The sequence below is a fragment of the Eufriesea mexicana genome, unplaced genomic scaffold (assembly GCF_001483705.2).
Source record: "Eufriesea mexicana isolate 0111107269 unplaced genomic scaffold, ASM148370v2 scaffold18737, whole genome shotgun sequence".
NCBI classification, from domain to species: domain Eukaryota; kingdom Metazoa; phylum Arthropoda; class Insecta; order Hymenoptera; family Apidae; genus Eufriesea; species Eufriesea mexicana.
The window spans coordinates 213,920-227,687 of NW_016926029.1; the positions used below are offsets into that span (position 1 = coordinate 213,920).

At 43.1% G+C, this 13,768-nt stretch overlaps 1 protein-coding gene across 18 annotated transcripts in view; it reads left to right on the plus strand.

The window, feature by feature from the left end:
- pHCl-1 (pH-sensitive chloride channel 1) overlaps positions 1-13,213 on the plus strand; it is a 48,352-nt gene extending 35,139 nt beyond the window's left edge. For 3 of the 18 annotated variants that reach the window (XM_017909549.1, XM_017909550.1, XM_017909559.1), the window contains 6 exons: positions 2,188-2,280; positions 3,964-4,116; positions 4,429-4,643; positions 7,747-7,797; positions 12,093-12,209; positions 12,425-13,213. In XM_017909549.1, the coding sequence (XP_017765038.1) occupies positions 2,188-2,280; positions 3,964-4,116; positions 4,429-4,643; positions 7,747-7,797; positions 12,093-12,209; positions 12,425-12,556 (761 nt within the window). In that variant the 3' untranslated portion in view covers positions 12,557-13,213. Of the gene's footprint in view, positions 1-2,187; positions 2,281-3,963; positions 4,117-4,428; positions 4,644-7,149; positions 7,227-7,746; positions 7,798-12,071; positions 12,210-12,424 lie in introns of those variants that run through there. The other 15 variants (XM_017909554.1, XM_017909567.1, XM_017909561.1 and 12 more) reach the window with 8 other exon arrangements.
- The last annotated feature ends 555 nt before the right edge of the window (positions 13,214-13,768 follow it).

A 13,768-nucleotide genomic window follows, 5' to 3' on the forward strand; every position in this document is an offset into this window, starting at 1 on the left:
GCGTCATGCATATCGATGTGACCTCGCTATATTTTCGATGCTTGACCTCTTTTGCACTGCATCAACTTCAATGACACTACGAATAGAATGCTTTTGTTTCAAAGTTCGTGAATTGTTCGTGAGTTTGTACGCTTATTCCACGGTATATAGGTTCGGATAACGAAGGGAAAAAAGTATCTCCATCGGATTCGAAAGATTAAGGGACGCGCGTGTGCGTGAGAATGCGTATGTTTGCCTCTCCTAGGTTCATACGCGTAAAGAACGATTCGTAGACCGAGCAACGAAGAAAACGTGAAAGAAAAGAACGGACTCTGCATGCGACGTAGCAGAACTGTAACGAAGAAAAAAAGAAATCTTCGTTTTTGTTTCCACCTTTGTTTCTAGTTGGCGTAGATATATTTCTTATATGTACACATATGTCTTTCTCTCTCTTTCAGGTGTATATATACATACATCTATATGTTTTTGTACAGCATAAAGAAAAGAAAGAAAAAATATATATATATATATGCATATACACACCTGCCTAGATGATACATAGTCCTCTAGAAAGTGCATATTGGCAACCTTGGTTCCTGTCTCGCTTTACAACCGAGCCCGCCGTGGTTTGCTTTTGGGGTGAGGTTTTCGGTTTTTCAGTGACCTAATATCAACTATCCTTACCGATGCCATTTTTCCCCTATGCTCTATTAGTCGTATCGTCGTGTCGTCGCGAATTTCTTTAAGATGTACATACATACATGCATACATACATACATACGTGCATACATACATATCACGGTGTCACGTGAACACCAGTCTGTCGTTGCATTGCTGAACTTGTATCTCGATAACTTTGACGAGTACGACGTTCGGATTCGTTCTTTTTCTTTTTTTTTTTTTCCTTTTTTTCTATGTTACGAGAGGAATGTGTTGCTATTAGTTTCATAATTAACAATTAAAGTATCTTATTTGAGCTAATCGTTTCATAACCGTTACTTTGGTCGCTTATAAGCTCTTTAAACAGCTTTCGCAGCCAGTGAGAAGCTTTTGAACGTTTTTGTCGAGAGCGTAATTCCTGCAGCTTGTGGAGTGAAACCACACGAACGCCTCTATTTTCTCAGACAGATCGAATAATTCTAACCATTAACGTGAAACAAGGTGAAAGATCCTTTTCCTTTCAGGTCGCAGAGAAGCGGTTTCTTCTTTCTTTTTCTTTTTTTTCTTTTTTCTTCTTCCCCAGACAAATTTCGAAACTCCATGATTTTGAGACGAATGGTCACTGATTGGACATTACGCGATTACATCGAAGATCAATAATGTCGCGTTGTTTCTTTACCCTGAAGGAATTAACCATGGCGGTATGCGGGTAATGCTTGGTCTAGTTAGCCCAACGATTAAATTTCCTCTGTGCCCGTTCAGTTGAGACACGATTTATTCGTATCGACGAGAAATCATCGCCGGACAATTAATCGTCGCAGTACAAAGAAATATATATATAAAAAAAAAAAAAAAAAAAAAAAAAAGAGGGAAATCGGTCGCATGTAATAAATCAGGAGGACGGATAGATCTTGCCACGAGCAAACAAAGCCCACACCTTCGAACTTCGTACACCTCGTTACATTCACCGCCAATTTTTGTCCTTGCCTTTCGTTTATCGCTTCACGCAACGATTCGTGAATCAGTGAATCGTTTCATAATCATATACGTATTAGTTGTTTCGTCTTCTCGTTGTTCACGCAAGTGTGGTTCATTTTTTCACACTGTAGGAGAATGGTAATCCGGACGAATCGAGGGATTAATAACGTACAACGTTGATTGCGAGATCTGGTAATTGCATTTATTGATTTCTCAGTGTTTCCGACGATCGGTATCGAGGCGATATATTTTAACACACGAACCGAATGTCTCCCGTTCACTTTCGTTCTTCAATTTATGCAATGTTACCATTAAGTATCCGCCATTCCATTCATCCTCGACCATGTCCTCGAATTCCCAACACGAAATTCTTTTTCAACGAAACTCCGTAATTTTTACAACAGCCGCATTGATCGAGCCTCTTTCGAGATCAAGATTTATCCGTCCCCTCGACAGCGATTTGAGAACATAAAAAAAAAAAAAAAACAAATTGAAAACAAGGGAAAGAAAAATAAAAAATAAAAGATAGCAAGAAGAGAGGAAGGAAGATCGTGGGCTGTTCTGTTGCAGCTGATGGACAGATCATGGTCGACTACGAGGACGAGTTCGATGAATTTGGGGACTCAAAGTGCTCGCTGTGCCAGCGCAGATTTGAGGAGCAAGGTAAAATCCTCCCCTTCGATATGAACGGTATTTGTTACGAAAAAAAAGAAAAAAAAAGAAAGAGAAGAACGCGCGAGAAGGGTTTAGATAAGCTGTAGAAGGGAGGGAGAGACAGGACCAAGCTTACCAACTCATGAGACAGGCCTAGATACTCAGAGTTGCTGCTTCCCAAATCGTCCTCTTCCTTGGACGGGATGTTACAGTATTTCTGTTTATTCCCATAATCTTTTTACGTCGGAAAATAACTGTCCACGATAGAGGAATTTGGGAAACATTGTCCCAAGTAATAGATCCGATGTCACATACACCGTATCATCGACAATTCATGGTACTTTTACCCTTTGTACTCGTTCTCGATTATTCCATGATAGACGCAAAAGTAGAGTGAAACCAGTTTAGAAATTACGAAGCAAGCGATTTGCGCCAGAAATTTCGAGACATATTTTCAAGAATACAGGCAATTATCGCAAGATTTTCCACGCGTAAAGAGTAGATCTATGGTGCGAAGGGTGGAAGGACTGCCGTACCGCCTACGACTTTTCGTCGAGTGATTAAAAATTACAGTATCGGAATTCATTTTAACGATATAGATTGTTAATTGTTAATCGCTTGGCAGAAAGCTCGTGCTTTAGAACGTTACGAAAAATTAGTATTTTAACCGTTTGTAAGTCGTATTTAGCGTTCAACCCACACGTTAGTTCCGAATACGAGTATTACTTGCTGAACGTGATTCGAATCGTTTGTTTCAATCGTTTAGCCTATGCTTCGCTTCTGCTTCATTACATTCCCCATTCTTTCTTTTTCCATTCTTTTTTCTTTTTTTTTCTTATCACGAAGAGGATCGTACAACAGAACCATCCGACAGTCGAACTCCAGTCGACTAGATGAATTTTTTCGCTACGCACACGACCATTTTCCCCGTCCCTTTTCTCGTTAGCGAACGATCAGTTGTGCAAAATGATTTGAACAGTTCTCGCAATGTTCTCCGATTTTTATCGATTTTTCTCGATTTTTATTTATCGATTCGAAGTAAATATTATTTGGAACCTGAATGCAGTCACTCGATTCACACCGTTCCCCCTGTTCCTCGAATTTTTATCCTGTCAAACGTTCACGCGTTTAGTAACTAGCTCGGCTTGAAATGCTTTCGCGAATGTGGAGCTTCGTTGCGGAAGATTGGCGACACAACAGTGACCTCTTGTTCCTCTTGTATCTTTTTTTTTTTTCTTTTTTTTTTCTCTGTTGGTTTATTTCTCCATGTCACTAGCTGATTTCTCCGAAGGGGAGCCACGAATATCGATATCAACCTATACCTGCGGCATTGCGTAAAGAAAAAACTATTTGTGCCGAGTCGAGAATAATCCGAGAAAGCCGGTCGGAGAAAGCCAAATTACGGTCACCTTTTAGTGCGCAACAATTAAAAATACGACAATGTCTTTTGAAGAGAAAAGAGAAAAGAGAAAAAACTATGATGGGATCTCACGAGAAATCTCATAAAGAAGTTAAAAAAGCGTAGGAAAAGAATTGGATAATTTGAAAAAGCATCGGCTTTAACTTACCGATTAACTTATCGTTTAAGAGGATAATCACACTAATCGCTTATTTAGCTCCATCGATCTAATCGCTCGCTGTACGCGTCACTACGCAAAGATAGTATCGTAATGTGAATGTAACGTACAATAGGTAACTACAGCTGCCTGAAGGTGGATCTGATTTTCACGCGAGATCGTGCCTTCTACTTCACAACAGTCTTCATCCCGGGTATCATATTGGTGACCAGCTCCTTCATAACCTTCTGGCTTGAATGGAACGCGGTGCCAGCGCGAGTAATGATCGGTAAGCTGACGATTAAGCTCGATTATTTGGCAAACTTTAAATCGTTTCGCAGCTACGTGTGTACGTGTGTGTAAGTAGAGATGTAGGGTAACTCTGTGAAAAGAGGAACGGTTCGTACGATTGGTGCGAACTCGTTGGTGCGCTTTCGTCTCGTTAACGAGAGGAAAGAGGAAAGGTGGGAGGAAGGGTAGGAGCGATGGAAAGAGGAAAAAAGTAACGTTACGGTGGATGTTGCATGAAATAAAGCGAAGGAGCGATCTCGTAAAAGACACAGAGATCTCGTGAAACAGAAGGGGAAACGATTGTTCGCAGGTGTGACGACGATGCTCAACTTCTTCACGACGTCGAACGGTTTCCGCTCGACGCTGCCCGTCGTGTCGAACCTAACTGCCATGAACGTGTGGGACGGCGTGTGTATGTGCTTCATCTACGCCAGCTTGCTCGAGTTCGTCTGCGTGAATTACGTCGGTCGTAAACGGCCGATGCACAATGTCGTCTATCGTCCTGGAGAGAATCCCGTCACCCAGGTACTTTTGCTCACCGGCGTGCGCGCGATGCCGACACCATGCCGACACCACGCGCATATATATATATATATTCTTTTCCTTATACACTTATACGTTTCGTACGTTTTCTACCTTTACCTCTGTCGTCTTTTTCTTTTCAGTCTCTTTCTTTGTTTTTCTCTTTCCTTCCTCTTTCTCTATTTCTCTCTTTCTCTACTTCTATCTTGCTCTCTGTCTTCGTGTTCTTATTCTTTGCGATTTCACCGAAACCCCGAGCGACGCTTTGCTCCTCCGAGTCTTAAGATTTCTCCACCTTTTCAGTTCTCTACAATTTTTCGTCTCTACATTTACCCCCACCGCCCTTCACCCCCTCACGTTTTCTATCTCTCTCAATCCTTTTTGCGTTTTCTTCGTTTTCTTCGTTTTCCCTCTTTCACGTTTCTTCTTTCTCGCTTCCGATCTTATCCATTCTTCTTCGTTTTCTTTACTTTCTTTTTTCTTTTCTTCCTCTCTTTTTGTTCTCTTTCGCTTCCCTCCCTCGATTACTTTCATTATCACGCGCTCTTTAACAGACCCACGCTTTTTTTTCTTCCATCGTTAATCCGTAGTTCGAATCGTTAATTGTTTCTCGATCGACTCCACGCTGATCTCATATTCGAGTTACACTATCCGCGATCATTACGTTCTTATTGTTACGCCCCTTTCACGCTACATGATATACCTACTCAAGTGTCGCGAACCTTTTCTCGTAAATGACAAAAGCCCGATCTGACTCAACGTGTCGAAATGGTCGCGTGCGAGGATAAACGAGACGATCGATGAAATACTCTTGTGACCGAGATGACGGAATTTTTGAACGTATACGATTCGAAAGTGGAACAAGAGTAGATTCTCCTCGGCGACACTTGGACCAGGGAAAAAGCATCTCCGCTCCGGATGCAGGAGCAAAAGCAGCGGGCGTCCAGTTCCGTGGCAAATTGGTCGTGTGATTGACGCCGAACAATCGAAATCCTTCGCTACTTACGTTCTCGAGTAGATATCACCGATACCATAGACTCTTCTTTTATCTCGGCCAGACGACGACGTTACGCACACTCGCAATAATCGACCACAAAACATCCTCCTCCATTCGACGACTCGACTAAACGTCGAGTTCGCTCTCCATAGCGAACGATCGAACGGGATCCTTGGTTCCACGCGAAATTCTCTACTTTTTCTCAACGTTTTCACGCGTAACGGGTGGAACGAGCAAATCCCCGACTGGCTTGCGAAATTAAAGAGATCGACGTTGCCACGGTGAAAGATTTGCTCGTTTCTCCCCGTATCTTCGCCAAATGCATTTCTGCGTACATCGCCTTCAGCAAAACTTCTGTAATGCGTGATAAAAGATCGATGCGTGAAAACTAGCCAAAGAGGAGCGTCGATAGGAAGGAAGGATGGGAAAAGAGAAGGTGGGAAAAAGATGGTAGGCGCGTTGAATTAAAGCCGTAATATCCGATGTAAAGAGGAATAAAAATCGATCGTAGAAATCGACGATAAAGACTGATCGAAACGCGTGGATAGATCCATTTGCAACGGAATCGTGCCTGGAAGACATTCGCGATATTCGCGTTGTATCGAGTAATCGCTAACTACGACGTTGGATAAATATTTCTTCTTTTTCTACCGCGTTCCCATCGCGTGTGATCTCGTTGGCGTGAACGTTGCACAGACACGGTATGGTTTGTTACCCAACAATAGCTGCATCTCTCGAAGCTCTACGCCTATGTCTATACGATATAGCTTTTCCCGATCGTCATCTTCCTCCCGGAAGGTCTGACGCCATATTTCCTTTCTAATTTCGCAACACGAAATTACTCGTGCGTCATAACACACGTTTGAGTTACGAATTTTTGGCGAGAAATCGCCACGATTCTTCCATCTCTATCTCGGGCACATATGGGAATGATGAAAAGGATCGTGGGTTAAGAAACATCGGGGAAGAAGGTAAAACTCGTGTACGATTTTTCGCGAGTTCGTTGCACGCTCGTCGGATTCGGTCGAGGCTGCAGTATTTGCATGTCTCCAACAATTTCACACTCTTTGGCCCCCTCTTGTTCTCTATATGATCTTCTCTATTTTCTAATTTTTATTCTTCCATATTAACCCGAACAGAGATACGGATTTTTCTTTCTCGGGTATTGCCGTGCACCTCCGTCATCATCTCCGATTACTGAATCGTTTCGCGAGAAATCTCTCTTCTCCGGCGTGTCTACGCGTTACTATCTCGCGATCAACGATCTTCGCGTCGACGAAACCTGAAACAAACGGATTTAATTTCCGACCAATTCGATACGATCCGACCGGTGCCAACGATCGTCCAACTATTACCTCTTTCTTTCCTTTTTTTATCCGCGGTTCTGTCGAGATCGCGAGAAATAGCGACGGTGAAATGACCAGGTTGCTGCCCCGCTGTGACAGATCGTATTGTGTTTGTGTTTCTTGCATGTACAATTTATCGAAAGTTTTAATCGTGAAACGTAAATAGCCTAGATGTCGAGGAGCCAGGCTACCGTGACCACAAGCGAACATCTGTAGACCGACGTTGCGAACCTTAAATCGCCCGCCATTACCGGAAACGTAATGTAAAACGTAATAACGCGAGATGGAAACGGAAAGGAGGTGAACGCGCGAGTGAGAATTCATCGACGCGGTATCGAGAGGTTTCGCGAGCGTTGTAAAAACGGGACAGACTTCGAGGATGAACGACGATTCGGACACGGTGACGTTCGGTCGTGAGAATCCTAAAGTCACGGAGTTTCGCATTGGACGAACGGCAGCGTGACGCTTTAGTATAACGTTCTGTCCTTATCGCGTAGTATCGCGCGTATCCGTAGAAAAATGAAACACGGAAACAAAAAAAAAAAATGGCTAAGAAAAGAGATACCAAAAAACGGAACGGAAAAGTTTCGACCTGAAGAAAGCAGAGAACGAGAGTGTAAAAAGCGGAAAAAGTAAAATAAAAGAGAAAAGCGATGATAAGGGAAAGACAAACACGTTTGTTACACACACACGATTAGTAAGAATTTGGTTGGTGGAAATGTTGGTGAGTAAGTCTCTTTGTTTGGTGTCTGTGATGTTGCAGCGGCTCCCAGCGGTGCTCAGCAGGATAGGGATAATATTGGCCAGCCCCTTGGTAAGACCCCCCATAGCATTAGGGCGCGGTCACGACTTCGCGCGTTATCCGAATACCCTTAGAGCATTTCTAGCCTCGATTCGACTCGATTCCACTCGGTCTCGTTTCGCAAAAACCGTCGGAATAATTTCGATATCGTCAAAAGACGCGGGGTACCGTGCCGCGTGTATGCAACCTTTCTTTCTCCATATTTTCTCTTTCTCTCTGTTTCTCGTTCTTTCGTTGGGATTACCACCATTCGGAAAAGAAGTGGTGTGCACGTGCAAGGTCTTAACCGCGTCCTGACAAACCACACACAGACCCACATGTACTTACATGCCTATGCTACACTTTCGATTACACCTACACGCAACACGTACACGGACACTCGTTCTCTCTTGCTATGTGGGTTCGAGAGATCGAGATAACCTTTATCTTTCTCTAGCCTTTCCTCGCTACGCGTATCGTGGAAAGCTCGTCGAGCAGGGATGTTCCCGATGCAACTGCTTGACCCTCGATCACTCGATCTTCGCGATCTCGATCTTCGCGAAACGGGATAAGGTGGGAAAATTGAATCCGATACGCATACGCGTATATACCATATATGCGTTCATCGATGAACGTCTCTCTCGACTTCCATCTACCCTTACTTTGGTCACTGTGTACTCTTTCCGCCTGTGCTCGTGCCATTTCTCTGCCTCTTTTACCTTTCCGTCTCTCTGTCTCTCTTTCTCTCTCTCTTTATCTTTACCTGTCTCTACCTATCTCTCCCCATCTCTCCCCATCTTTCCCCCTCTCTTCCCGTCTCTCACCATCTCTCCCTATCTCTCCCGCCCTTCCGCAAACACCCACCTCACATCAAACATGAACAAACGCATACGCGCCTACACGCATACATATACACGTTCACACGCGCCAAGTTCCTCTCTGTCTCTCGCTCTCTCTGGCCTTTTCCTCTTCCTAGCATAAACATAGCCGTTGTTCCGTACTCTTCGAACGGTGCACAGTGAAATATACGTGTATTGCATAGAACGACGCAATTGCATGGAAGCTTTTGCAGAATGCCGCAAAATTCACGAACACCTTTTGCCGAGTATTACGAAGATAATCCGAAGGGGCGACGATGAATTTGGCGAGCAATCTGTGTAACGAAAGGTAGCAGTAAAGACGATAGTTTGACTTTAGCCGAATCTGTGTCTGCTAGATCTCTCTGCGCTTCTTCCTATGCCTCGACGAACGAGAGAGGTATACGCGTAACGTTGGATTTACAAGATTCGCGAGATTGTTCGCGGGTGTCGCGGTAAAATTCCTCTTCTTCTAGACTCCGTAGGACCTAGAGATCCGAAATTTCGCAGGGAAAAACCGTTGTAAATCCAAACGGATGTGCGCGTGTCGTTGTGCATGAATCTGCATTTTGAATCGATGACGGGGATACCTCGACCTGTACGTATTACGCATGGAACGCATGTGATGCATGAGAAACGTAAGAAGTTGCATGCGCACGATAAACATCCTGTGATACTTAGCTCGATCACACTGTATATCTTGTTGCCTTGACGAAACTGTACGATTCTCCGGTTCCGTTTTACGAAATCACGCCAATTCAAACGAACGGTTCGCTCTCGCGATCAAGCTTTTATCCTCCGCGAGTTTCCACGATCTGCATATTCGCGGGGCAATCGGTTATTAACGCTTCTTCTTCTCCTAACGTTGCGCTTGTTCGAAACCAAGTTTCCCGCGTGTAACCTCTTTCCTCTACAACGTGTCTCGATGTCGCTTAGTCGCCCTTGCGTTTGCTCGCGTTTTCTCGCGTTTGCTCGCGTCTGATAACAGCAAGACGAAAACGGAATATGTCGGTGAAAGCGATTACTCGAGAGTAGAAGACTCACCGACTCGCTTGCAGATCGAAGGGCCAAAGAACTTCGGGAACGTTAGACCATGCATTACCGGAAACTGTCCTTGCGTAAGCTTTGCTTGAGTAAAGAGTTGATTTGGCAGAAAGTTAGATTAGTAGCGACAGAGTTTACGATTCGCTTCTATTCCTTTGATTTGCGAGCGATGCCTTTCCAAGAACGATTCGATCGTTTTTCGTCCAACTAACTCCACGACAGGCCAACGTAATACGAGTACGATTTTTCTCGATCGCTTCGGCGTTGCAAAATCATCCATCGAACCGAACAAACATATTATTTACCATCGGACGAACCAACTTTCGCGCTCGTTACTTTTCATCGAACTCGACGAAACAGGGACAACGACGAAAACGAATTTCATTCGTGCCAGATATATCTTTCCTTCTGTCTTCTTTTTTTCTTCTTTTTTTTCTTTCTTTTTTTTTACTATGATGTTCATTCAAAATTCATGTAGCAAAGATAAGAAAGGAACCGCTGTTATTCCATAGAATCCGTTCGTGGTAACGAGAGAAAGCTCCGAGAGGAGCAACGCGATAAAGGCGAGACGTTCGATTACGCGTGTAACTGAAAACATGGAATAACAGTGCGATACGAAGAGTCATTTCATTTGCGCGTTTTACTCGATTACCTTTCTTTCCTTTTAACCGTGATCGACATTAAATCATAATCAACCGTACACATATTCTTTCTTTTTTATTAATATATATTATTGATAATATATATAGATATATAGATATATAGATATATATATAATAATAATATGATTGTGACATCAACAGTCGCTTTTTGCCATTAAACTTAACCCGATTTGAAGCTTGACATGTAGCATAAGCTTGACATAAAATATCTTTCTCAAACGCAACTGTCCGGTATAGAAATCCGCTCTGACGTTCGCTCAGTTTAATGACAAAGTCACCTAAGAAAAACGAACCGAAAGGAAAAAGCAAAGTAGAGAACCGGAAATTAGTAAGAAAAAGATGCATTAAACTGCGCGAAAATCGCGAAGGGAATTTCATCGTGCGGAGAACCTGTGCTCGAGAAAAGATATCGTCGAAACGACTTTAGACATGTACAGTTGTTACAAGAGAGAGTACGTCGTTCACATCGGAATCGACATACTTGGCCATCGAAATGAAAAATATAACAAAACGCGAAAGAAAAAGAAAGAGAAACAAGACAATTAACGGTAGAAATAACGGGGAAAAATGAGAAAGTTCGAGTCCGATGTGCGACAGTGTAATACGTAGATGTTATACGGCATGTAACTCGTAAGTTATACGCAGAGGCACGAAAGTATTGATCTATATACGTGTACAAGATGTACCGTTAAGAAAAACAACGATTCGCTTTTCGATCAAAAACGGTAAAGGAACGGAAAAGAAGCGGTGAATCAAACGGTTAAAAAACGGTAGAAAAATGGTAAAAAAATGCCGGTGAAAATGTGGAAAGGTCGTATTATGTCGAGAGTTCGTTTTCGCTCGAAAAGGGTGAGTTCGAGGCGGAGACGATTTCTCGCGTGCCTCGGTGGTGGTACTCGCTTGCTTTCATAGTGGAACAGTTGGCAAAAAGGGTATCGATTTAATAACGCGTTAGTTCGATCGATTCCGATTAAACTTGCAATCCATAGGTGTATTGTATGATATTTTTCTCGCTTACTTCTAACATTGATCCATTGCTCTCATTGTGCAAGGAGAAACGTACGAGCTTTTTACTTAACACGCATCCGATATCGGATTAACTGCGATAAGAAGGACGTTTCGTCGCGCGAGTATCACTTTTGGTAATCGATGCGATGATCCGAACGATGGTGGCCGATGTGTCCGTGGGAAATTTCCAAATTTATCACGCCTCTACGTGCAAGCTTCTTCGTCTCGACTAAAGCCTTCATCACGCTTAACTTACATATACTTACGCTTTGTCATCTCGAACGATCGATTATTATCGATAAAAGCTCAACGAATCTGGCCGTCGTTAACCCGTTTAACGAAATTTTCCTCTCTCTCTCTCTCTCTCTCTCTCTCTCTCTCTCTCTCTCTCTCTCTCTCTCCCCCCGTATTTTCTTATAGTTAATTTCGCACTCTGTATATACGAGAATACGAGATTTCTCTGTATAAGGCAACCTCGGATGGCTAGTGCTCTAGTCTTTTTCTTTAGATAGAAATCGTTAGCCACTGTCGACATATCGGTCACCTTTATCGCGTAAGAAACGAAGCGAAACGACACGATACGACACGATACGATACGATACTGATACGATACGAAAAAAAAGGCAACGGAATATAAAAATAATGAGAAAAAAGAGCGAGATAGAGAAATTATTGGTCGAAGGATGGATCGTTGTTTACACGAAAGATCATAAGAATATAAGTTTCTTCTACGGAGACCCTGTCGCAGGGTAAAAAGAAGCGAGAGGGCGGTCCACCGACCGGAGCTACGACAGGACCGAACGAGATTGTAACCTGCACCAATTGTGGACCCAACCCTTGCACGCACACGGCCACCAATGGATGCACAGCCGAGGTATGTTAATTACCTATGCATATCAGCCTCGAAACATCTAACTTCCTGATTTCGAGAATCGATATTCGCCACCCGATCGGTATACGTATATCATGGATACGTGACTAGCCTCGTTGCTCAGTCTATCATTTGTTATCCTTATCTTTCCGATCCTCGTTCTTGCCCCCGTATCCGTATCGAACACCTTTAACGACCCTTCGATCTTCGTATTTCAGCTAAGAAAAAAGGAACCGCCGCATCCGATAAGAGTGGCAAAGACGATCGACGTGATAGCAAGAATTACCTTTCCGGTCGCCTATTTCATGTTCCTCACCTTTTTCTTCATCCACTACAAGGGCACCTCGTAGACGTGGACACCAGAGGCGACGACGTTCGAAAGAAATCCACCATTGATCATCGACTAAGACCGGTCCCACGCGGCGTGATTTTGTTTAAATTCGTTTTAAATTATCAAGGAGAATTCGAGGCAAATCGAAAGAAAAGCGGGAAGCGCGACACGGAAATCGGCAGGTCGTTTCGAAAGTGTGTTTAATTCGAGGAAGATGAACGTCGCATGAACTCGATGATCGAGTCCAAGTGTTCGGCGATTTTTTCTCCGCTCGAAGAATCGGAGCATAATGTCGGAAAAGGTCGGGAAAAGTGTTTCGAAATCAATGTCGAAATCGAGTCACCTCATCACGTTACGTGGCTGATATTCGCAGAGAGAATAGGTTAACGAGATATGGAAAAGCGTCGATCGGCACGTGATTAAGCGAAGATCGTACCGAAGTAGCTGACAGTCCTTTGCCGTGGAAGGAAACGTCGTAAACGGGAAAAGCTCGAATTGGTGGATTCGCCTCTTCATCTTTTCTCACATGTGATAATTCTTAAAAGCACTATTTATCGAGAAAGCTTGATCCGACGAAAGGCGTATTTATAAACGGAAATAGAAAATGAAAGCGAGAAAGAGTGAGTTAAGAGGATACAGTGAGAGGGAGAGAAAGGGAGAGAGAGAAAGAGAGAGCGAGCGAGAGAGAGAGAGAGAGAGAGAGAGAGAGAGAGAGAGAGAGAGAGAGAGAGAGAGAGAGAGAGTAAACAAAGACGCGGACACACTCTTCACGATTTTTTCTTCTACTATCGGGTAGTGATGTTAATTCGGGGATGCTTCTGAAAACTAGCTAAAAGGAAATCAAATTTAATTACCTAAGGAATGTTATACTTGTAATCTCACTACGAATAGGTAAGGTCGATCTAAGTGTCGTCCATGAAATCGCTAACTCGTGATTCGCCTTTTACTTAAATATCGACCTTTTTTCTGTACTTTAACGATCACGATACCGTGGCAAGATCAACGTTATCGCAAGTTAGCTCTATATTCATAGACATTTAAAAAAAGACGTTCGCTTTCGATTAAGGGAGCAGGACTGCAAAGCATACAATTCCGTTGTACAAAAAGAAAATACACGCGCACATACACATACATATATACATGCATACATATACACGGACAGACAGACATATATACATACATACAAACATACACAACTACACACATAAATATAGTTAATCAATCGTCGTTT